General features: G+C 38.0%; 2 protein-coding genes across 3 annotated transcripts; both read right to left on the bottom strand.

Annotated features, from left to right (window-relative positions):
• Positions 1–154: 154 nt before the first annotated feature.
• LOC149114925 (potassium channel subfamily K member 15-like) lies at positions 155–9,657 on the bottom strand. The gene is made up of 3 exons (XM_089284583.1): positions 9,255–9,657; positions 2,530–2,865; positions 155–2,153 (listed from the first exon to the last, which is right to left on the bottom strand). The coding sequence occupies exons 2-3, from the start codon at positions 2,825–2,827 to the stop codon at positions 1,534–1,536; spliced, it is 918 nt and encodes a 305-aa protein (XP_089140709.1). The 5' UTR covers positions 2,828–2,865; positions 9,255–9,657; the 3' UTR covers positions 155–1,533.
• Positions 9,658–11,253: 1,596 nt separating this feature from the next.
• LOC110042092 (glutamate receptor ionotropic, NMDA 1-like) lies at positions 11,254–23,880 on the bottom strand. Of its 2 annotated transcripts, XM_089284582.1 has the most exons (6): positions 23,326–23,880; positions 17,694–18,196; positions 15,581–16,167; positions 13,880–14,861; positions 13,494–13,657; positions 11,254–12,559 (listed from the first exon to the last, which is right to left on the bottom strand). In XM_089284582.1, the coding sequence occupies exons 2-6, from the start codon at positions 18,084–18,086 to the stop codon at positions 12,115–12,117; spliced, it is 2,571 nt and encodes an 856-aa protein (XP_089140708.1). In that variant the 5' UTR covers positions 18,087–18,196; positions 23,326–23,880; the 3' UTR covers positions 11,254–12,114. The 2 variants fall into 2 exon arrangements, with proteins under 2 accessions (XP_089140708.1, XP_020603090.2); XM_020747431.2 differs by lacking the exon at positions 23,326–23,880 and having other exon boundaries at positions 17,694–18,588.
• Between the last annotated feature and the right edge of the window lie 168 nt (positions 23,881–24,048).

Here is a 24,048-nt window from a genome sequence, read left to right as displayed (position 1 = left end):
CTAATTAAGCAAATATGTGCGTCGGGACCTTTAGTTTTGATGAAAATCTGGTTTGTCCTTGACGTGCAGTTAACTTTGGGAGTCAATTAAAAAGTGTATTCCCTTAGATAAAATATTCGTAACTTCCCCAGGAAAAAAAATTGATAATCCCTGATTTTTTGCCGTAGTCTTTTTTTAATTTAATTTTCCTTTTGTGTCTCGTGCAGTTTCACGAAAAACGTTGAAAACCCGTTCAAAACGAACTCAACCTGCCCAGAAAAACTTATGTTATGTAACGTACGTACATAGACAAAGATGTAGAAGGCTAGCTCCACGTAAATGTAAGATCTCTAGCCTCGCGTATGGAAATAATCATCTAGGTAGTAATTACGAGTCACTGAAATTCAGCACTTACTATCTCATTACAAGGTCTTGGGCTGAGTCAACAACAGCGAGCCAACTGGTCGAAAGTGACTTAAGTAGGCTCGATCAGTTTTGACATTTACGAGGTCATTCATGCAAGACTATTGATCTGACAATATCTGTGAGTAGCTCAAATTATCACACTTTTATATTACTTGACGTGATTGTCAGTCGATCTGTAGTCTTTTAAAATTCTCTCCGGCTTGAGAAGAACAAAATAACTTTTCTAAATTAAATGTAATTTTGAGACAGGATTACTGCATTTCATTGGCGGCTAGAGAATTTATTACTTATACAAGTGTTTTACTGGAAATAAGCCACTCGTAAAATTCATAAGAAACTATATCCAAGACTAAACTGGCGTGTTTTCCATATCCTAACTAGTAAAGATGTTGATGACTTCTTTGATGTCATGCGTGACCCTTTAGTTGTACTTAAATTGGTTGGTCTATGATCGAAACATCTTGGAATCTTCCTGAGAAGTCTTCGGAAATCGAATCTTCGATTATCTTTGAAAATCTTCAGGAATCTTCGGGTATCTTCGAAAAATGTTGGGAAAATGTTCGGAAACGATCGTGTGGCATTTGAACAAGTTTTGAAGAATCTTCGGAAATCTTCGGAAAATCATCAAAAACGCAGTCGTTATTGTTATGTTTATATCATGAACAAAATAATACATGGTTATTAGTAGACATGGAATCTCTATTCTCGTGTTCAACTTTGTATCGAGTTGACACTCGAAGAGAAATTCGTTATCTGCGATCGCCCATGTATTATTCTCTATGTGTTACACGAACTACAACAAATTGGATGATTTGTTAATTTGTCCTTCGTTACAGTGTACATTAATATTATTGGCATCAAATGGCTACTCGTGAGATTGGAAAATCGCTGCACTCTCAAATTTAAATAAACATTGATATTTTGAAGGAGGTTGGCATGCATATGATGGGTGTGAATTGGAAATACATCTATCAAAATGCGAGACCAAGAATCCAAGATTTGCACTGCGGCTGATGGAGTTAGTTTTGTTTCTTAATTGAGGTATTATTCTGAATAAGTCTTAACAAGTTGTTGTTTATAACTAATTGACTACAACTTATGAGTACAACCCTCTTTTCATCTCATTGTTCAGAAAGAAGCTGATCGGGATCTTGTGTTATGAATTGTCGAACTTGTGCAAACGATATTGACCAGTACAGTCTCCAATTGGTCTTTTACGCGTCTGGAACATTGCCGGCGAACCTGAGAATTAATTTTGAATTCTTCAAGGGCTTCCACAACTGAGTTAAGGACCCCGGAGACCACAGAGAGTGCTGTCATGCCAGGTAGAGCTGACGCAGAAATCACCAACCCAAGAGTTATCTTGGAATGTAGAGATTCCTCACATCGTAACAGAAAGCTCCAGTTGGGAACGTAGTCACCATACCCAATGGTGGACAGTGTGACAAACCATGAGTAAACACCTTCTCTAAAAGTCCAGCCCTCCAGGTAACTCTGTGTCAGTCCAAAAGCACATAAAGTCAAAACCATCAACGCAAAGATTAGGAAAAAGCTTTTTATTTTAACCCTTCGAGGTCTTCTCCTGTCAAGTACCCTTTTTTCCACCATGTAAACGAACTTGTTAACCAATTTAGAAACGACTTTTCCGAGTGTTTTCAGAGTCAACATGGATATGGGAAGACCAACAAAGCAATATAGCACTGTGCAAATTTGGCCGAGTGGAGTTTCCGGAGTGATATGACCATAACCTGCATAGGGATACAACAACAAGAGAAACGATATCATTACCAGGCTGCGCCTTTCAACAACACGCGAACTCTGAAGTTCAAAACCTAACTAACCATTACGTTTTAGCTGCGTCAATCACAATCACCACGACGACCAGCCAACCAACCAAGCGAAATGAAACGAAATCTACCAATCACAAACGACAGATGTGACCTTTTGAATCCGCTTCTGAAGGCCCTTAGAGATGGTTGGAGGTAGCGAAACACGAAACCGCTGATTGAGCAGAGTTCGCGTGTGATTGACAGGCGCAGTAAATGGGGTACTGGAAACCAATACAAGGAGTCAGATATGATAGCATAGCATAACCTTGTCTTAAATTACATGTATGTAACTCACCGACTGTCGCTAGCGTTGTCATAGAAAAGCTAAGACCACTAAGAATGCTCCAGTCCGCTTTGCTTCCAACTCTAACAACTTCAAAAGCCTTCTGCATAAAACGTTTAAAATCGCTTTCGTTTATTGAAATGTTAAATTGCGCTGTAAAATTTTCTTGAAGCTCTCGAGAAAGCCTGAAATAAACCTCTCTATTTTTCTCAGGCTTCCTTTCAAGAAGGTAGAACATGCATCCGCCAAGAACTGCATAAATGTATAGTAGGAATGCTCTCCAAAGACTTTTCTGCAGAAGCTTCTTCATTTTATTTCTCTGCTTTTTGCTCGCACTTTTCTTGTAACCTGCAAAGGAAGGGGTGCCAACACTATCTCAATATTCGTATATTTTTTTTCTCGTGAAACCTGAAAGGGAAGGTGAACATCGCTTTTTAAATATTTGTATCCAAATTATCATGCAAAAACACATCATGCTACTTTTGATTAAAATATAATTTCCTAGTACGCGCGAAAGTTATTTCTTTATCCGTTTACCTTTTTAAAACCTTTTGAAAGTTGCTGCGGTCAGATTTCTTTGATTAAAAGGACTTGTAAAGTATTCCTGATTTGAAATCATGCGGTGAGACATTTATATTTTCTAGATTTCATTGTTTCCATTTCTCTAACCTCTAAACAATAACACTTGAGTTGCTCTGTAGAAGTTGTTGTAAATTGCAATAGACGGTTTTCGATATATTAAAATTCAGCTTGACAGTGAGTCTTAGAGGACACAAATAAAGGGAATAGAGGAAAACGTTGTTGTTATTCATCGTGGTAGATGCAATAATAAAGTCTATTATCGTTTTGTCTCACGATGTAGTGACTTGAGATGTAGATCGCGACGTTTCGACTGCTTACTGCTAGTCTTCTTCAGGCGATAAGGTCGACTGATTGCACAGTATCATTTATATCACAAAGGTCGGCTGTGATTGGTGCATTTTGATCCTCCTATTGTTGCATCGTTCCGGCGAGTAGCTGTTCCCTCAGTGGTCCGCTGTTGTACCGTTCTCCTGTTGTTGTGTTTTTTGATCGTGGGCATCCTCGCTTCAGGAATTTCAATTCCACTATCCCTGTTGATGTTATTAGGGTGAAGTCTTATGTGAATAACTTCCTTGACCCCAGAACGGTACAACAGCGGACCACTGAGGGAACAGCTACTCGCCGGAACAATGTAACAATAGGAAGATCAAAATGCACCAATCACAGCCGACCTTTGTGATATAAATAATACCGTGCAATCAGTCGACCTTATCGTCTGAAGAAGACTAGCAGTAAGCAGTCGAAACGTCGCGATCTACAACTCAAGTCACTACATCGTGAGACAAAACGATAACACACTTTATTAAAGGGAATTGAATGAAATTTTTATTAATTTTTTTGTTTATGTCCTCTAGGCTTCACTATCAAGCTGAATTTGAATATCTCGAAAGTGACCAATTATAATCAAATAATTTTCGGACATTTTTCTGCTTCTAAATGCACTGATTTCTTGCCTTTATCTTAAATGTTAATCACCCTTAAACGAATTATCTTTAACATTTCTTTCATTCGACCGTCTTTCGTCTCTCGTATTTTATGCTTCAAATGCAAACAAGATTTGCCATTTGACACTCGTACGTGGTGATTTGCATATTGTACGTGTTGATATAGTTTTCTCTTTTTATTTGTTCAAATTCATTTGGTTTGGTGGAGTGCTTATTGGCTACTTTCTTGAATTAAAGATTATTTTTTCGAGCAAATGATTGTTATTTTATGGGAGCCTACTTTTAGGCTTGGTTAAAGCTTTATATTGTAACACGAGTTAGCTCGCAACTAGTGCTTTCACTCACAATTAAGTAATAGAGGACTTTTTACATGTCTGCATAGCCTTATCTATCTTATCTATCTTTTTAAACCTGGCACAATATAAAGGTTACGTAACAAACCAACCTGCTCTTTTTTTCACCTTTATACCTTTATATGGTAAGACCACCGTTTATACAGTATTGGACGCGGGCGAAACTAATTAGAAAGCCACAATGACAACTTGATATGCAAGCGTGGTAAACGTTGAAATGACTGTGGGTTAAATTCAAGATGTTCTTTGCTCCTCAAAAACTTATGGAATATTCTATGTTAGTGTATACACACTCAGTGATCTTGGTGTTTCAAGCAATCTGATTGGTTTGCTATCTCTGGCTAATGAGAATTATTCACTCCCTGCCGGGTGAATAATGGGCGATTCAAACAAACATGAAGTGGAAGGCGTAGACTCGCCTTTCGACAGTGTTTCTGAATCGAAAATCCTCAGAATACAAGAAGATGCTGTACCAGAAAATACGAAGAAGGCTACGAAATTTGGCATGAAAGTTTTCAAGGATAAAAAAAGACTAAAAACAAACCCGATCGCCAGGTAGCTCGTTATCCGGCATTAACAGAAATAAATACCTCAGGTCTCATTGGCAGAAGCATCAAGTGCTATTCAACGAAGCACATGCACGTGCAAGTACGCAGTGAATATCTGGTTTTCACCACAGTCCTGCTCACACCGTATAATTTCAGGTTGATCCTTCGCCAACTGCTCTTCCAATTTTCATTTCAAGTGCAAATGAAAACTGTGATTAAACATTAAAATTGTTTTGTAAGCAGAATTTTGATTTAGATTGTTGATTTGGACGGTGTTAAAAGTACATTTTTGCTAGATTGTGATGAGGATTTGAAGATGTTGTAGAGAGTTTCGCGCATGCTACTTGCCGCCTGCACCTTTTTTTTAAGCAAGAATTGAGATCAATTAAATCGGCTTTTAATGGTTTCTTTTTTCTCTGTTTTTTAGATCACTTCGCGTGTGTATATCTATTTTTTGAAATTGAGGTGAATAGTGAGAGGAAATTCACTGAGCCGTGAACTTCATTTCCAAGAATAATTGTTAGATATTACAATAATATGACAATATACCGTTTGAAATGTTAATGTCGGTAATAAGTTAGAACGAAGGCATCAGTCACAGTTCGTCGATGTGGTTTGGATACATTCATATTCTACACTGCATCGCCGGGATTTTGAAATGAAACAATTGTACTTTCAACTTATCCTCCAAAACAAAATAGAAGATAAACATGTTCGGCAGATAAGTCCCAACCTTAAGATGGCCGTTATGTGATATTATGGCGATTACGACAAACTACGAGTCAAAATAATTAGCAAGGTCGTCATCTAACGCCTTTCTCGCGGCATTTTTGGTAGTTCTTTGACAGTTGTAGTTAATAACAATATAGCAACTGCATATATATTTTTGCTGATGAACTATTTCGGTATAAACTTATAGAGATTCAGCACTTACCATTTCTTTACTGCATGCAGTTCTTTAGCGGAACCAACAACCAACTGGTTTAGTAAACTCGATCGCTCGTTGCATTTACAGGTCAACTAAGCGAAACTATCATCTGTGAAGTGATAGCTTAAATACTGATCCACGTTAAAAAGTATATCAAATTACATTATCATTTTACCTGCGGTTTGTATTCAAATTTTGTCAGACTAAAAATGTGAAACGAACAAACAAATTTAGTAAGTGACATTACTGTTTTAATTTGAAAAATAGCGGCGTTCGATCAAAATCAAAGTTTCGTTTACTTTTTTTTTTCTTTTCATGCAAAAAGATAATATAAAAAGCAATGCAGCAAGACAGAACGAAAAAAGGAAAAGATAACGATCCTTATTAAAAAGTCTGTGATAGACTCTTTAGATTTTGGAATAATTATGGTTTCTTTAGTCTCTGAAAGAACAGCTGGCTACAATGGGCGCTTTTAAACTAGAACTTTACAACGACCTAAAAGGTAAATGTTTGCAGCTGCTAAGGTTTCTCTCTGCCAAAGACCAGGGTGTGAAACCAAATTGTGCATGATACTCATTACAGACGGCACACTGAAAGGATTTAAAATGGACTTTAGCAACGAAAACCCATTTATTATATTGTCTTAGCTCTGTGCGAAGGAAGTCAAGAAACATTAGAGCGAGACTTTCACCTGGCCGCGTTATATGGAACATTCATATTCAATTAAGTTCAGGAAAAAATATATCACGGCCCTTTTTATGCTGAAAATAGAGTAAACAAACAATTTTAACTTACGAACACAAATAAATCTGAAAAGCCCCACGCACACAGTGCAACACTTTCAAAGGAAATTAAAACAAGTGATTTTTTTCCTTTTTTTAACTTTGCAATCAATCGTATTATGGGAGGGTTCACGGCCGCCAAAGTTATTGCTTTTTTTCAGACACATTCAAATTTGGTACATCTATACAAATTATGCAAATTATTAAGTAAACATATATTGTATACCAGACAACCACGATTACGCGTTCAAGAGACCATTTTCGAGCTATCTTGTGTCTCTGTGTCAAAACGAAGCCTCGTGCAAAACTTTCATATGAAAATGAGCTGAGTTTGCATGAAAATGAACTTGTGGGCGGAAATCATTTTCACATGAATGATTTCCCACGAAGACGCGTTTTGGCACAGAGGCAAAAGACATCTCGGAAATTTGCCTATTGTTCATTTTGATCGACGTGCTACACGACTGCTCGCAGCTCAAGCAAAGCTAAATGCTGGTTCTCATTACTGGTTTCCAACTGGAAATAACAATTTGTCTCCCCTTTTAACTCTCTCACAGGAAGAGCACGTTATGCGAGATTTACACTTTCAGGCAACTCACTCGCAAATTTCCAAAAATTTCGCTTTTTACAATTGGAATGTTTTCTTCGGTTAGACTTATTCAAACAGTTTTTATTCAATTTTTCACGTATTGTCTAATGCTTAGACTTGTTTGTCAATCGAATTATGTGCCGCCGATTTGTATAATTTTAAACGTTTAGAAAAAAAATTATCACCTCCACTCACTGTTTTGACCATTTTTTTTTTTCGTTCAATGTATAATAAAACAATTATTAGATTCGGTTTTTGTGATATCCAGAGTAATCAAGGGCTCGGTAAGGGTTATCAGCCTCAGACATCAGCCTCAGGCTTCGGCTTCGCCTTATAACCCCCACTTCGACCTTGATTATTCTGGATATCACAAAAACCTCATCCGATAATTGTTTAAAATATTTCTCCAACAACCGTCACAAACGTGTTTGCATGCTCTCATCTAAATACACCTACCGGCCAATGAAATCGCGCGTACTATCTAATAACTATTTTATAAACCGAGTACATTAACTGGATGGTGTTAATGTTATTGAGCGATAGATCAACATGAAAAATGTTAAAACATTTTTCATGTTGATCTATTTTGGTTATCCATCACTTCCCAGTAATCATGCCAAAATATTTTCTTTCTAAACCTGGCAGAAAATAACTGTTATGTAACTACCAAGCAGCTCTTTCAAAACCGAAATATGGTAAGGACATCGTTGATTCAGTCTTAAACGCGACCGAAACCATAGAAAGCCACACAAGGCGTCGGTTGAATTCAAGAAGTTCTTTCCTGCCTCAATGGCTCATAGAACATTCTGTAATATTACAATAGTATTTTAATATTGCGTTTGAACTGTTGATGTAATAAGTTAAATGCATTAACTAGAATGAAGGCGTAATGGTTTGTCGATGTGGTTTGGGTTAATTCATTCCGTCTTGTGATATTCTACACTGCATCGCCGGGACTTTGATATGAACAAAAGAGAAGATGTAATATTTGCCAAACTCATTAATAATTCATCAAGTCTAAACAAGGGAAATCATGACCGAGACGGTGTTTGGATATCTGATCTTAATTAGCATAGATTTTAACGATTTTTTTCTTCATTTTCTCCTTAGTTTTAGTTTCGATTGAGGAGATATATCAAACACTCAAGACAGTGTTTGATCACATTTCCAAACCACCTCGAAGTTCGTCAAAACTACTCCGCTTCGCGTCGTATTTTCAACTCTCTTTTCGGTGTTTGCAAATGTGGTCAAATACGGTATTTGGTGTATTACATCAAACACTCGAGACAGTCTTTCATCGGGATATCCAAACACCAAGAAGACAGTTGAAAACACGACGCGCGGCGGAGTATTTTTGACGAAATTCGAGGTGTTTGGATGGCCGATGAAACACTGTCTCGAGTGTTTGATTTATCTTCTCAAACGAAACAAAAACCAAGGAGTACACGGAGAAGAAAAATCGTTAAAATCTGTTAAAGGAGCTCAGTCACGATTTGCGCATATTGAAAAGTTTAGCCTCGATTTTTCAAATTCGTCGTTTGTAATCCGTGTCAATCTTCTCCATCCTTAGCCATCCTTGTTCTTTTATGGTTTATCATTATCTCTGGTGTTTTTCTATGTTATTAAACTGTTATTTTCAGGTTTCCTACCATTTAAAGGTAATTTTGTATACGGCCAAAATAACTCAAATTACCGTGAGTGAGCTCCTTTAAGACCGGGTGTACAAACCTCCTTCACGGTTGTGATTTTCTTTGTTTTAACTTGATGGATTATTGATGAGTTTGAGAAAAATATATTCGGGAGAAGAGTCCCGACGTTAAAATGACCGTAATGTGATGTCATGGTGAACACGATAAACTACGAGTCAAAATAATCAACAGGGTCATCATCTAATGCCTTTCTGGCATTGAAAATAGCGACATATTTCGCTGTTTTAGTCGATGAGAACATGGCAAATATATATCTGCAACTTAAATATTTAGGCACAAACATTTTGAAATTCAGCACTTACCATTTCCTTACGACATGCAGTTCTTTAGTAGCATCCAACAACGAGGAACTCGAACGCTCCGGTCAGTTATGCGAGACTATCATCTGTGAACTGATAGCTCCAAAATTGATCCACTTTACCGAGTGTATATCACACTACATTATCATTTTACCTGCGGTTTGCATTCAAATTTTGTGCGGCTTAAAGTGTGAAACGAGATAACAATCTTATTGGTAAGTTACTGTCTTAATTCCAAAAAACAGCGCCGTTCAATTGTAGTAAATAGAGGAATGAGGAAGGAAGCCTGACAAAGTTCTTTTTTGAATGTTTTTGATGGCTAACAACAGCAATTGCTGTAATCTTTGTAGCCAATGGAAATATTTTAATTTTTACAATTTTATCATGTGCATAAGCTAACATAGGATCTGTCAAACTCATTATGCTTTTATCATTTTCCTGTAAATATTCAAATTTTATAAGTACCGTATGCAAATTAGTGTTACTATTTTACTAGTGTCCCTAATTAGTCTGTCGAAGCTAATCACATTGACACCGTGACCTCCGCGATACCGGTGCGATGCTCTACCAACTGAGCTATGAAGCCACACATTGGGAGAGAGGTCAATTAGTTGAGTTCATATCTTCCCGTGAGGAGTGAAATGATGCGGAGGTCACGGGTTCGAATCCCGTTGAAGCCCTGATTTTTTCAGGCTTCTTCTTTCCAATTGCTTAAATTGGAAAATTAACTGCGATGATCATTCTTCACTTTCATCTACAACCGCAGTTCATATATGAATTATTTCATATAAACTTCACATAATGATATAAGTGACTTGAGAGAGAGAGGAAAAAATAAATAGGTTATTTGCCAGCTATGCTCGGTCCGTACATTGAAAAACTGACCTCGGACTTGAAAATGCTGTCATCAGCCTGCGGGCTCGGGCAGCATTTTCAAGACCTCGGTCACAGTTTTTCACTATACGGACCTTGTTGTTGTCGTTGTTTTGTTGTTGTTGTTGTTGTTGTTGTTGTTGTTAGTTTTTCTCGACGATTTTTTCTTTTTTTGTGCTCTCTTTACTTCCTTTCCGAAGCTGCCTGAGTTAGAAAAAACCTGGACAGACGCTATAGAACCGTGTTAATTCTTTTCTCACAAAGAAATAAACCAAAGCACATATATTATTTTATGTATTCATTTACGGTTATTTCTCATTATAACAAACTTTTCTTAAGTTTGATGACATAAGCTTTATCTAACATTGTTATCATTTCCCACAACTAACTAGCAGTTAATTAATCTTTCCTTTTTTTGCATACAGTGTCATGAATACTGCAATGTATGTAAGGCAATTTACAATAGAATTGTATGTATTTTTTTCTATTTATACAATCATTATTTCTAGTAATACTAGTAAAAAGGCTATCCGCCATGTCCCAAAACGGGACTGAGGCTAATAAGGCCCCGCAAAAGTTCGCAACATCTCCATTGCCAGCCAACATACCGACCGATATTTTTTAATAAGTAATTTAATCTTTTTAAATACCATCAGCCAATTCTTACACCAGCTATTACAAACTGAGACGGCACTAGCACATGAAACGAGAATTCTCCCTTCTCTGCCATTTTGCCTTTCCTTTCGGAAAACCCATACAGAGGTGTAAAGAAGATACAATTTTCCAATCCATCTGTCCAGTTTAAGATGAAAATTAGCCTTTCGGGTTACACTATATTGTTTTATTTGACTTAAAACAAGGTCTCTTTTGTTTTTCGTTCTCGGAAGAACTCTCAGAGTCAAATAAAACAGGCTAAACAAAGGAAATTTTAGCCAGCAAGGCTAGACATGTAAAACATCAAGCATGGCGTGTTGACCAGTGGGAACAGGCTAAACAAACGCAATTTTAGACAACAAGGTTAGACCTGTAAGATATTGAGCATGTCGTGTTGATCAATGCAGTGACAGATGACTCGTTATCGTTAAGCTTTTATGACGCCCCCCCCCCCCCCTCCGATGACATATACGGCTACATCTTTTTCTCTTTAATATGATGTTTATGATAATACACATAATAATACGATTACTGTGAAAATACAATGAATAGCAAATTACTCCCTAATTTCCACAGAGATTTCACCATTAATTTTTAGCTATACACTTGAAATTGCACTTTTTCCGCAGTACATCATCTAATATGACCTCCAAAGAGTTTTAAGGTAACTAAAAACGAAGAACCTAACTCATGGAATTACTTTGTTCATAGGTACGTGCAATCAAGGCTTAACTGAGGGAAAATAAACCTTTAACCCCTTAAAACAGAAATCACAAAAGGGGAACAGTTCGTGATTGCGTTGCGTGACAAAAACTTGTAATTTGTCTTTCATTGTATTAATACTAATTGAAAATCAATGGTATAACTCGTGTTCTGGTAGAGAGTTAAAAGGGGTACTGGACTTTTCTATTCCGTGTTCAGGACGGCTTCAGATTTACCCACTACTTTGACATGCATCTGACATTTTTCAGTATGAAAAGAATAATGCGCAGGGTTTTCAAACGGAGCTTGAAAATCCAGGACTCTGGCCTTACGAACACGCTTAACCAACACATCCACTGGGCTGCGGGGACAAAGCGACCGAGTGAGCGAAACAAGACCACCGATATAAGCTCTGACTTTGCACGCTGTCGATATTACTGTCCGTTACTATTATATCGAGCTGCTAATATACCTCTTGACAACACATACTGTTGTTATCAACTATAAACTGGCTGAAAACCCACAACTAAGTGGGTTCAGTTTCTCCTTTGAGTGCTCTATGGAAACCTGTTCAATCCACTCCATTCTCAGGTCACGAAGACATTATTTTAAGCAGCTCGTCAAGACTTCTGTCTCACACCAGCGTTTCTGTTTGCGCAAATCTGCATCTTGGGTCTTCTTCCTCGATGTGCTCGTTTTCATCGGATTTCCACCGTTCTCTGTGGTACAGCGAAAGGAATGTTCTATGGCACATTGTGCCCAGTATACAAGCAATCATTGCAATTGTTAACTGTAGAAAAAGTCCACTGAGATCTTCCACCTTCAATTGAGCCGGAGGAGTTTCTCTCTTGCAGGAATACTTTGAAACCCAAAACTTCTGAATATAGTCTGTAAGCCCTTTGGCTTTTATATTTTGAAGAGCCTCTGAAAGTGGTATAAACAGAGGATGGCCTTTCCTGACTGCAATTGATGCCCCGGACATTGCGAAAGGTTCGCCAACAACTTTGAGCTGACAGTAAGGATCAGTCATTGACTCGTATTCTAAACCGACGTGATCAGCGACAAAAACATCGAGCTTCCTGTTGAAGAAATCAAGCAAAGACTCATGCAGTGCATGTTTACATACAGTGTCTGTCGTAAACCCAAAAGTAAAATAACCACTCTGGCCAATCACAAATTAGACTGACAATCCATGAAACCAATCAATACTCAAAGCAAATACATGCATTTGACGCAAATGCGTGGAAAAACTGTGCGTGCGAGTCAAGATTAGTTTTGGTTTTTTTCGGATTGGATGATACTGTAGTCTGCGAACACGCACGGATTTCCGAGAAGCCGGAACTCCGTCTGTTTTCGCAGGCTTATGATTAGGTGGCAGGTGGCAGTACGTTTTTAAACCAATCGCTTAGCGACTGATCCACTTACCGTGGTAGGCAAGATCCTCTGACAAGACCTAACGAACTCTCTAATTAACAAGAAACTGTACCGACATTGCCTCACTTTACATAATTGAATTAGTGGAAAAAACAGAAGTATTCTGATGCTAAAATTGTAAATGTGATTTATTTGGCCAAGAAGCGCTCCTATGAACTCATTACGCATTCGTGCATTGCGATCGAATCAGAATTGATGGTGTTAATGGTGTCAGGAAACCAGAGGGGCCCGGAGAAACACCCTCGGAGGAAGGACGAGAACTAATTGCACGCCTTTATTCTACCTACAAAACCATAACTTGAACTAAGAGAAGTTCTTTTTTTAACTTGGAGCCTTCAGTGAAAAACAAAACATGTTCAAACCATCAAACATTAATTCAACTAATTAAAGAAAGATATAAAACGTTTCCTTAAAGGCGGACAAAAAAATCAGGTTACTGATGACAAGAATGGCTTGTTGCATGGTTACTGTTCCTTTCTTTTTCCCCTACACTATTACAGAGAAAATACTTTTTTGTTGAAAGTTAAATAAATTGAATATCATTATTCTTCATCAAAAGACACAATGAGCTTGGCCTACCCTGTCCTGACTGCTTGCACTCCTTCTGAGAGGCTCTTGACGTTGTTATGTTTCATGTGGTACCAAACGTGACGAAAATACGCATTTTCGCTGTTTTTGAAATAGTCGGCCATGTAAGATCCCTCAATAGTTCCATAATTGAAGCCATCTGGAGGTCGCTCAATCTGGTGGAATGTAAAACGAGAGACGTTATCTGGTTAAGTTCACACTTTTTAAATACAATGTACTTGACTTGATTTTATCGATTAGTTTTGATGATTTTTATTTGTACAAGAAGGTATGGGAAGTTTCCGCCAAGACATTTCCTTCCGAAGCTGCTAAAAACGTAGAACATTTAGACTCTTTCGGGTGGTAATGTCAAATATAAACAGATCTAATTGTCATACCTTGAGATCGTAAATGTCCTCGACTGGAGTGGTCTTATCATCCACGATAAGAAACGCTGCCAAATTGGCTGAATAAAACGACACGAACACGAGCATTGCCATTCCAAAAGCAACCGAGGAGAGCCGAGCGCCGTTCGTTGTGGGTTTTGATTCGTCTGCAGGGCGGCCAAAAGCAAGAGCGAGGGCATAACATACAGCGTTGTCAAGTCCAAACGAAGAATTACGATGGAACAGCTTGTTCGATCCTCGGACGGGACTGATCTTCTCAATTCCCCAAAGAAAGAATATCATTACCCCTAGGCTCCCTAGCAGCGTGAGCCAGACTGGAGGAGTAAAGGGTCGTAGATAAGACAACCAGTAAATCTGGTTGTCCTCACGTTCGCTTTCCTTTACCAACAGGCGAATCCCAGAAGGCATGTACGGTTCAGTGAAATCAAGAACGGTGGCCCTTCGAGAACTTATGTACAAATCAAAACTTGCGTCTCCTCTGCCACTAAGGAGTTCCGACACCACCCCATTCCAAGTGTCGTTTGTGTCATCGTACACTCCATACTGGCCATCTAAGCTGAAGAGCAACTCAGGTATGAAAGGATACTCGTTCATCACACTCTGCAACACATCGATGACAAAACCATAACAGCAACGCTCAATGCTCTTCTTGCCGTCCGGAGTTTCTATCGTTTTAATGCACGGCTTCGAATTTGATTGGCACGGTTCGCCATTTATTTTTGGTTTTGACATCACATTCGGCGGATACTCGTTTAGCAGAATTTTAAGTCGAGGCAAGTTACCTGGATCCGTGATGAAAAGCTTGTTGTTAGACCAGTAGCCCAATTGGAAAATCTCAGATTGTATACCACCAATACGGCGTTCGCCAACGAACACCATCTGACAAACAACATAACCAAGGGGCACTCGGTCTCCATGGTTGTCAAACTTTACTGGTCCCGATGATCCATGGAAATTTACCTCGGACAACAGTCTGGTTAAAGAAAGGAGAATGACACGTTATTTAACGGGCGCCCTTCATTAAGTGACAAACTATGTAACAGGCTGGGGGGCTTTGTGTTCTATCTGTGAATTCCTCAACCAAAACATTTGAAACACGTGATCAACATTGATCTACGACGAGACAGAAAAACATTTCATGGAGTTGACTCCATGTTCTCCTTGTCTTAAGAGTTATCATTTTTAGAAACAAGTTACTACTTTTAGCTTAATTAATTAAGGACTTGGAACACAACTACCTTAATGCCAGGGTAATCTGCCGTTCTTCTGTCGGATACGTATAATTATTATTGCTTTCGATGTCACTTTCTCAAACTCATTCATAAATAACTAAGGTTTTATAACCGTGACGGTGTTTGAAAATCTGATCTTAATCAGCAAAGAGTTTTACGATCTGAGTTTTGTGTTTTCTCCTTGAGTTGGGAATGTATAGATAGATTCGAGACATTTCCAACACCTGGAAGTTCCTCAAAAGTACTCTGCTGCGTGTAGTATTTTCTACTCTTCTCTGCGGTGCGTGGAAATGTGGTAAAACTCGGTCTCTCGGTTTTATATATCAACTGAACAATGACACCAATTCTATAAAACACATAACACCCTGTTAGATATAGCGGTCGCAAGGTTACCCCTGAGCTGCATTTTGTTAAATAAACGACGTTAAGTAGAGCGTGTACACTGATTTAGAAGACTCACCTACGCATTTCGTCCATTTTAGGACACGTACCAAATTCGGGGTTACTTCTTCTCGCAAGAGCAAGACTTATTGATCGAACGGCATCGTCCACATAACCACTAACCGTAATTTCCTGAATCAATGTTGGTGTCAAAGTGTAAATCACATCTGGAAACGAGGTGTTAGTAAATGTCGTCACGTCCAAATCGGACACAAAAATCCACGAAGATGGAGAAATAGTTTCCCTGGCGTTGAAGATATCATTAGCCATTTTGAGATTGTTTGTTATAAGGAGAATGGCATGTGCATCTTTACCTAAACGATCGAAGCTGGAAGACATTTCATCAAACGAAACGTCCGGAGTATACAGCAACCAGTCTATCATTTCAAGATTCCATGGGCCAAGGCTTTCTTGGAGTAAATTTACAAGACGATTTGATTCGTGCACACCATCCGTAACGACGATGAATTTCTTCCAGTTCAAATTGTGGAAGAGCGCCAACAAAGCACTTAGCTGTGTCTGTGTGCTAGTTGTTCTGTTCACTGTGGCAACACGAACGGGGTCGTATTTGTAATTTATCTCTTCATTCGCGTAATCCAAAGAAAACTGTAAAGGGAAAAATACATTGGTGGTACAGATTAAAGGAAACCGAACAACGTTATATGTGGAGGCAGGGGCACCTAATAGCTAGGGCGCTGCTCTATTTTTCCAAGTAGCTTTTACTCAGTTGCTTATTATTTAATTTGTATTCTGTGCCAATGAGAACCCAGGACAGTGGCCACCAGCCCCTTAAAATCAGTGCCTTTACAGGTAGTTGACGAGTCAGGTATTAAACACAGATTAGCGTGACCGAGGAGACAAGCTAAGAAATAATTCAACACAAAATATATATCTACCAATTTTACAAATTTACGGCCAGGAATCCCAGCTAGTGGGAGGTTGACCAATTTTTCCTTCAGTATTAGCGTCGCTAAGGTACTTTAATCAGACAGCATGTTTATATCTACAAACGTTCACTGGAGTATTGGTCCGCAATGCACACGAAAATGTATATAGAAATTTAAGAGTGGAGTGCTAACATTGGAAACGCTGTCAATATTAATAGCAAATACAACGTTCCCAAAAATTTTGATTCAGTTTTGTCCAACGCTGTTCGACCTTTTTGCAACAAAGGCAGCATGTTCCTGCAGTGCAATTTGCTTGACGGAAGCACCAGTCAAAGCCTATCATTCGGTAATACTGCACATTTTACAATACCAGGCAAGGGATCGAAATTCTTCTTGCACTATAATGTAACTTGAGCATATCGTTGTTTAGTGTGTCGATTCTGCAACCAATTTGAACGTCTTCAATCGCAGTCATCTAAGGTTGATAATTTAGTTAAAGATGTCGACACTACTATACACAAAACAACGTATAACAAGCACGGCAATCCTATGGATTTCGGTCGCTTTTTGTATCGTTCTGGGTATAACTTTTCAAGAAGAGAATAAAGCAGTTATAAATTCACTCAATCTTCTCCACTGAAGTAATTTGCATTCAGACATGCAATTTCAGGCGGAAATGCTTATTCTGTTAAGTTGGGACTTCGTAAGTAAAGTATCCATGCACATTCTGCACTTCAGTATCCATCTTTTAAATGGCTGTTTACCCTGCCCAAATCATGGACTTTCGTTTTCGAGTATGAAGGATCGTTATTGAGAAAGTATTGATCGCTTCAGCGCGAACGGACATAAAATGTTCTCACATTTGTTGCACCATGATGTAATTACCGGTGTCGCTGTTCGTTGCGGAATCATGCAGGTTCTGTTAGGCATATCCTTTGTCTGCGAATGGTGGTGTCACCACTTAAAATTACACCAAACCGTCCTCGGTTTCCCTTATTTCGAACGCATTAAGGCTGATTTAGATTTGTCCCAATACAATGAAGTTTTCTTCCAGTGTGCTCGAGTGTATACCTTTCGAGACTAGGGGGAAACAAACACTGATGAAGGGATTACCGTCCGGAAAGTCTGACTATCTTAACGGCATTTACAGGATTTAAGCGCTCTAATTATACATATTTCTCAGCATTTTCTTTCATCTGCCGTTAACACTTTGGTATTGGTATTTTAAAAATGTGTTATACTAACCTCTTGTATAGCTGTTAGTATTTTCAATCCATGACCTATTGCAAGGTCGAGAACAATCCTTCCATTATCATCCTCAGCTGCGTATACCATAAAACAAGAACCACCCTGCAATGCTTCCTCAGCTAGGTCTATCAACTCAGAAACACTCGTGTCACTTTTTATAAGAAGCGGTGTCCTGTACGTTAAGATGGGAACACATTCTTCTTGACTCAAAGAGTTATGTCGCGATATGGCGTTCGTGAAACTCTCTACAGAAGACGTGTCGTCGAAATCGAACACTCCAATAAGATCTAGTGATTCCTTTTCTTGACTATTACATTTGCTTTCAGAAAAAGCGTAGTTCACAGCCAGAATAACGAAAGCGCACAACGTTGTCCTTTGGGAAATGTTCATGTCTTTTCCTTGTTCCAAGACATGAACTTTAAATCCTACAATATGCTCCTGAAACTGATGCGTTTATACACATCGAACGGCAAGACTCCGGTTGACGTCCAGTGCTGTTTCTATGGAACACAAAGATTGAATGAGAAAAGTAGTAAAAATAGTTCTTGAATTCCCTGGGTTAAATATTCACAACAAAACCAATCTGCGGGTATCGAACAACCGTGGCATGTCAAATAAAAATCTACCAAGCTTTCAACTGGATGCAAGGAAATGCAAAAGGGCGGCCCTCATTTCTAGCAGGCTAAACCTTACCGGGTAAACTAACACACACTCCTCTGCCCGTCAGCACTTTTAACGGCATTTTTTTAGCGAAATGCGATCAAGAACTGTTGTATCCGTTTTTACAGGTGTATGTACGATACTAAATAATTAGGTTGTCTGTAAAAAACCACAGGACTGGTGGCAACTGCAAGACAGCTTATTAAGGAATAAGCAATTACATGGCCTTACTAAATGGTATCACTGATAAAAGAATCAGCTGCTAGAAGGCGTCTTAAAAATCCAGTTTGCATTGCAATTTTTTTTAACATCTGATGAAAAAACATCCAAACAGAAGACCGCGTCTATTTAATGGATGTCGTTTTTTAATTGTCCACGAGGTAACAAAAACACAATCACACTTTCAGGCTTACACAATCGTACTGCTTGAAGCTTGAGTTAGGACTTCGCATTTCGCTGTAAAATAGGGCATTAAAAGAACATAGTAATCTGCTACGGTATTCATTATCTTGTATCAATGAATCGAGCTGAGTATGCTGTTGGAAGTGAAAGCTGCTCTAGAGAGTTCGCAAAAGAAGTCGCAGGACTAACTGCATTCTAGTGTAAATTGGTAATTTGGCTTTCACCACGATCCCTTGTAGTGGTTTTCTGTCAAATTTTGTGACGTAAATCTTGGTAACGTGAAGCAAAAAACAACAACGCTAGGTTTGGTCAGCAAGCGACTCTGCACTTCTGAGTTGTCATGATAAATTTGTAAATTAGCAACCAGCAAGCAACCTTTTGATCGAAAACAATGGTATCTGACTTAATATTCTGGTATCATGTAACTTAATTTGTCGTTTAAGATCCGGATGAAAGAAAGATAGGCGAGAAAAAGTTCTGCTTCTCTTCAATTTGAGCTTTAACTGACATTGCATCAGGGTTGCATGAAGACATGCAGTAACAGCATGTGATTTCATTTGTCCAAGGAGCATCTTAAATAACTGTTTAAAATGAAATATCGCCATTTTCAACTCAAAAGGCCGATCAGGCGATAAGTTGGCAATCAAGGACAGATAGATATGGCCAAGGATCTATTGAACAATCGAGCCTTACTGTTTGTTACAAAACACATTAGAAGCAGCAATTTAGTAGTAATGAAAGTGAATATGAAGTACATGATGAATCAAAATTATTTCACAATGTGATTATCAATTAATTTGTGCAATTAATGAATAGCGTAATATTGTAGCTATTTTAGCATTTACTTTTACCCACAAATACTTAATCAATACCATACAGTGAGTTCTTTTCTTATGCATTTTTTAGCTGTAATTTTGATGTGGATAAAAAATAATAATTAATGTACTTTCATTTCACGAAGAATAATTGATCGTCAGACAGATAACATCTAACACCCTTGTACCGCCGACACCCCACTGGTGATGTCAATTGAAGCACAATGCATCATGCTAAATATCAGAGTAGTTCTTTAACCATGCTATCAACTTTCGAAAAGTTAATTATTGCCATGAGGGTGCATATGCGATTTATCTTCATATTTAAGAACATCCTTAGCTCAAGTACTTTATCCCGCATTGGCAGCGCATTGTTGAGAATTGTTGAGAATCGTCGGTATTCATGTGTTACTGACCCTAGGCAAGCCGAGTCGAAACGAATGATATCCACATATTTGCATCGTTAGTATTTTGTCTTTCCACTACCAAACAGCCGTCCAGAATATGAAAAATCTCATGTCAAAAACATTCCATTAAGTATAAGCATAAACTTGGCAAGCTAGTTGTGGAAATGTCCAATAACTTAGTCTACGGAATAAAGCTAAAGCCCAAACTTCAAAATCAATTTTGCTGCCGATTTCTGTCTAGATGATTCACGTGGAACATCTACAAGTAGACAGTACTTACAGGTGTGTTTCTCGAATGCATGTTTCCGTCATGTTCTTATGTCGAACTCCTTTCAATTGTCTTTCGACGATGTGACACCCACGTTCATTTTGCAAATCCACCAGTCGAGGTGGGTTACCAGTTCTCAAACGTAACACGACGCAGGCCCACAAGTGGATCGCTTCCCTCGAGGAAGTGTCGAGGAACTAACGTTTAAACGAGACGATGGTACTTCTTTTGTCGCATGAACTGGTCATCCTTCGCACATTTGCAGTTGCTGAAGCTTGGTTAGATAGAATTTAATCTGGAAGTCAGCCACGCCACACGCTTTTTCACGGCATGGAACAAATGGGTGCACGCGAAGAACCAACGAAGTCTAATTGCTTGTCGTCGGAAAATGACGTGAAAGCGGAACTGCTGGTCTCTGAATCTCTGTATCTTAATTTCAAAGTGAGGATATTATAACGATACTCCGGTCGCGTCCCCGCAAATAATACCGCCGCTATGCCTGACGCATTTAAATGCTTTAATTTCTGAGTGATATCCAGCAACTTTGAGGGAGAATGTTTTGATGCGAATAGCTTCAGAAATATCAAATTCAGTGTTAATGGCAGATAGCAATTAGTATGAATTCTCTAAAGTGGATCTGAGACTTAGCTTTGGAAGAAATCCCAAGCAAAAGCGACAGTTGCGATAGTTCTTTTTTTCGATATTAGACGAAAAAATTCAACAACGTAATTAGCATATACCCAGTTTCGGCCCAGCGTGCTGCTTGTAGTTTGAAATTTGCATCAAATAACCACCTTCGGCCACAAGTCGCGTCGACTGATGGCAAACAACAGTACAATAACTCCATTACACTAACAACGTCTCGGCAGAATTTAAATTAGTTTCATGAGGAAAAAAATACCAGTGAGGAATTATTTCTTCCGATGAGCTTTCTAACTTAAATATAGTTTATACTTTCTTGTAAATTTCCCAAGACCAACGTGGTATCAATTTTTTTATCTTTCTATTTATCCGAATTTTCCTATCAAAATAAATAAAAGTGAATAATGAATGAACAAAATAAAACTGGAAGAGACAACATATTGAAAATTTTGATGGATTGAATCGAGGCATGCTGAGCAAGAATAATGAAACTATTTAGAAATTAAATTCAATTAACTTGCAGGAAAAAGATATGAATATCAAAGCAGGCTTTGCACCCTCAGTTTTCATTTGTTTTACTTAAGATTTCTTCATAAGAAAAGCAAAAACGTGAAGTTCTTTTTTTTTTGCTGTTTTTGTTTCGTTAAACGTTAATTGCATTTAGTCTATCATATCTAACCATCTATTTTGATAAGATCGACTTTTTTTCAACTTTTCATGTTCAAGTATAACATTATATATGACCATGGTATTTGTGCTATTACATTTTCCCACAAAGCCCACACAAGGAATAGATTTGCAATGTACATTAACCATCATAATCTCACTATACCTCTAGACCTGATTGCCTCACCACACTACTCTCTCTTTCTCTCTCTCTCTCTCTGTTCTGATTCAGTGATTTTTTTTTCAAACAAACCCATTAATCTACTAATACTTCTTTTATTGCAGCACACACATCGATGTATTTCTTCTATTCAAACGGGACATTTGTATCACGTTCTCCTTGCTCTTAAAACCTCGTAAAACAAACGGACAAAAAGAAACAAGAAAATCATGAACTCGGTACCAGCGTGGAAATGATGTAAAAAATGATGCACTCTAAAATTCTAAGAACCAACATGAAAGGAACTGAATAGGTGTTAGCGACGAGAATAGGTTTTTCGATCAAACTGGGAGGGTACGACAATACCCAATGAACACGGCGGATTAAACAAACCCTGAGCGAACAATTAAGTTTGATTTTTCAGCTGATATATATTTGCACTTTGCAGTTTGAAATGCCGAATACAATTGCCCTACGATTAGCTTTTTGGAACGAAGACTGATAAAGACCTGATTGGCTGTCTGTGACGTTGTAAAGAACGTGCAAAGGTGATAATAAGTTATATACACGATCCTGACAAGTACATTAACATCTAACAACGAATTCTTATCGACCGGTTTTAATTGGTTTGTGAGCTTCATTCCTCAGAGCTTTTTTAATAAATATATCATAATACACTCTACTTTGAGCCACACTTATCATAAAGCCTTACTGGACCTAAAAAATATCTTAAATTCAACCTATAAAGACTTAACGTGCAATTATCACTTCCATATCTATCAACCGACTATGCGCTACACGAGTTATTCACCACAAAACGTTCGATTCCTTTATTTTGCCCTGAATTCATACCAGACATGGGATTCATTTTGAAATGGGAAAAAGTACATTTTAAATTTATCGATATTTGCATCTCATGAAAAATAACTGTTCAAACAAAGATTAGCGTTTATCTTCCCAATACCACAAGTAAAGAGCAGCTGCTTTGCTTGAAATATTTCCTATTCCTAACACAGACCTATTTTGTTCGCCAATAAATTATGCATGTAAAAGCTACGTCTCCAAACGAGTCTTGATCGTATCACAAAGAATAGTTCTATATGACTGAAAGATTAAATTGGACTTTTTTTTCGCCTATAAATGGAACATAATAAAACTACACCAATAAATGTGTTCTTTGTCTTCAATTATCTCTTTTTCTCCTGGTTCTCTTTTATTTAAATGTTTATGATGTTTATTTTTTCGAATCGTAAGCAATGCATCTTTGAGCCAAATAATCGATGCTTTGAATTTTTTCGTTCGCAATGACATAGCGTTTTGTGAAGTCATTAAAGAACGCTTGTTTACCGCCAAAATTCCACTAGAATAAGACAGTAAAATAGTAAACTAAAGAAAACACTCCTGAAGCGCGGTCAAAGCGTAATTACAAAAATTTGCAATTGACTTTCGGACGGTTTTGTCAACACGACTTCGTCTTTTCTATCTTCAGAAAATAAACATGATTGAACTTGTCAAAATACAGGATTTGTCAGACCCGTTTCATGAGCGATATTTCAAGATATCTTTTGAGAAGAAGTATGTTACAGGTGAAATATCCTGCTGTACTTACCTCATGTTTTATGCACGCTCGTTCATGTACGCCACAGTATCTCGCTTTTCTCAATTCACCATATCACTGAATCGGATACTCCAGTCTGGATAATAAGCCGTATTAAACGCCAATGAGACTTCGGACACGATATCTTCCCTTTCCTCAAGGCTTTTGACGCCCTGATAGGAACTGTTTAGTTAACGTCTTTGTGCTCTAAGTAGAGTTCCTATTTATCGAAAAAATATTCAAACAAATTAAAACGCAAAAATTCAAAAGCTCTCTTGAAAGCCGAGTACCCCCTTCCGAGAGCGAATCTTGATATTCAAAGGAAGAACAGAATAGCTAGTAATGACCTCTTGGAAAAAATAATGGCAATTGATATTCTGGGACAAAACGCGATAGTTTCCCCATTTAAATTAATTCAAAAAATATCTGAAGAATTTATCAAGGAAATCTTCACTGATGTGTGACTCCTTACCGTTTGACTTTGTCCAAAACACAATGTCATTTGATTTTATGATATACAGAAGACAGCTTCTCGTCACAAATGTGCACGTCGTCCCTTACCAATAATGGAAATTAAAATGGCTTAATTTTGGAAACCGTACTTATTTATTACAAGATCGTGTGAGGGCGCCGCAAATTATTCTTTTAATTATAGGCAGCTGACTGATTTTCTGTTTTATATTATTATTATTATTTTTTTTGTTTCAAACCGCGCTGATAATAAAAAAAAGTAAA

Source organism: Orbicella faveolata, unplaced genomic scaffold (assembly GCF_042242905.1).
Source record: "Orbicella faveolata isolate gen_17 unplaced genomic scaffold, um_ofav_v1 contig_13, whole genome shotgun sequence".
In the NCBI taxonomy this organism is placed as follows: domain Eukaryota; kingdom Metazoa; phylum Cnidaria; class Anthozoa; order Scleractinia; family Merulinidae; genus Orbicella; species Orbicella faveolata.
Note: the sequence above shows the minus strand (reverse complement) of the source record. Positions and strands in the feature narration are given on the sequence as shown.

What these genes read in the sequence shown, in the direction of transcription:
- LOC110042092 (XM_089284582.1), bottom strand. Translation starts at nt 18,086, where the DNA reads ATGAACATTTCCCAAAGGACAACGTTGTGCGCTTTCGTTATTCTGGCT. An exon ending in AAAATGGACGAAATGCGTAG is followed by an intron (nt 14,862 to 15,580) that starts GTGAGTCTTCTA and finishes TTCTTTAACCAG; the next exon opens with ACTGTTGTCCGAGGTAAATT. An exon ending in AGGACATTTACGATCTCAAG is followed by an intron (nt 13,658 to 13,879) that starts GTATGACAATTA and finishes ACATTCCACCAG; the next exon opens with ATTGAGCGACCTCCAGATGG.
- LOC149114925 (XM_089284583.1), bottom strand. Translation starts at nt 2,827, where the DNA reads ATGAAGAAGCTTCTGCAGAAAAGTCTTTGGAGAGCATTCCTACTATAC. An exon ending in GACAACGCTAGCGACAGTCG is followed by an intron (nt 2,154 to 2,529) that starts GTGAGTTACATA and finishes ATCCCTATGCAG; the next exon opens with GTTATGGTCATATCACTCCG.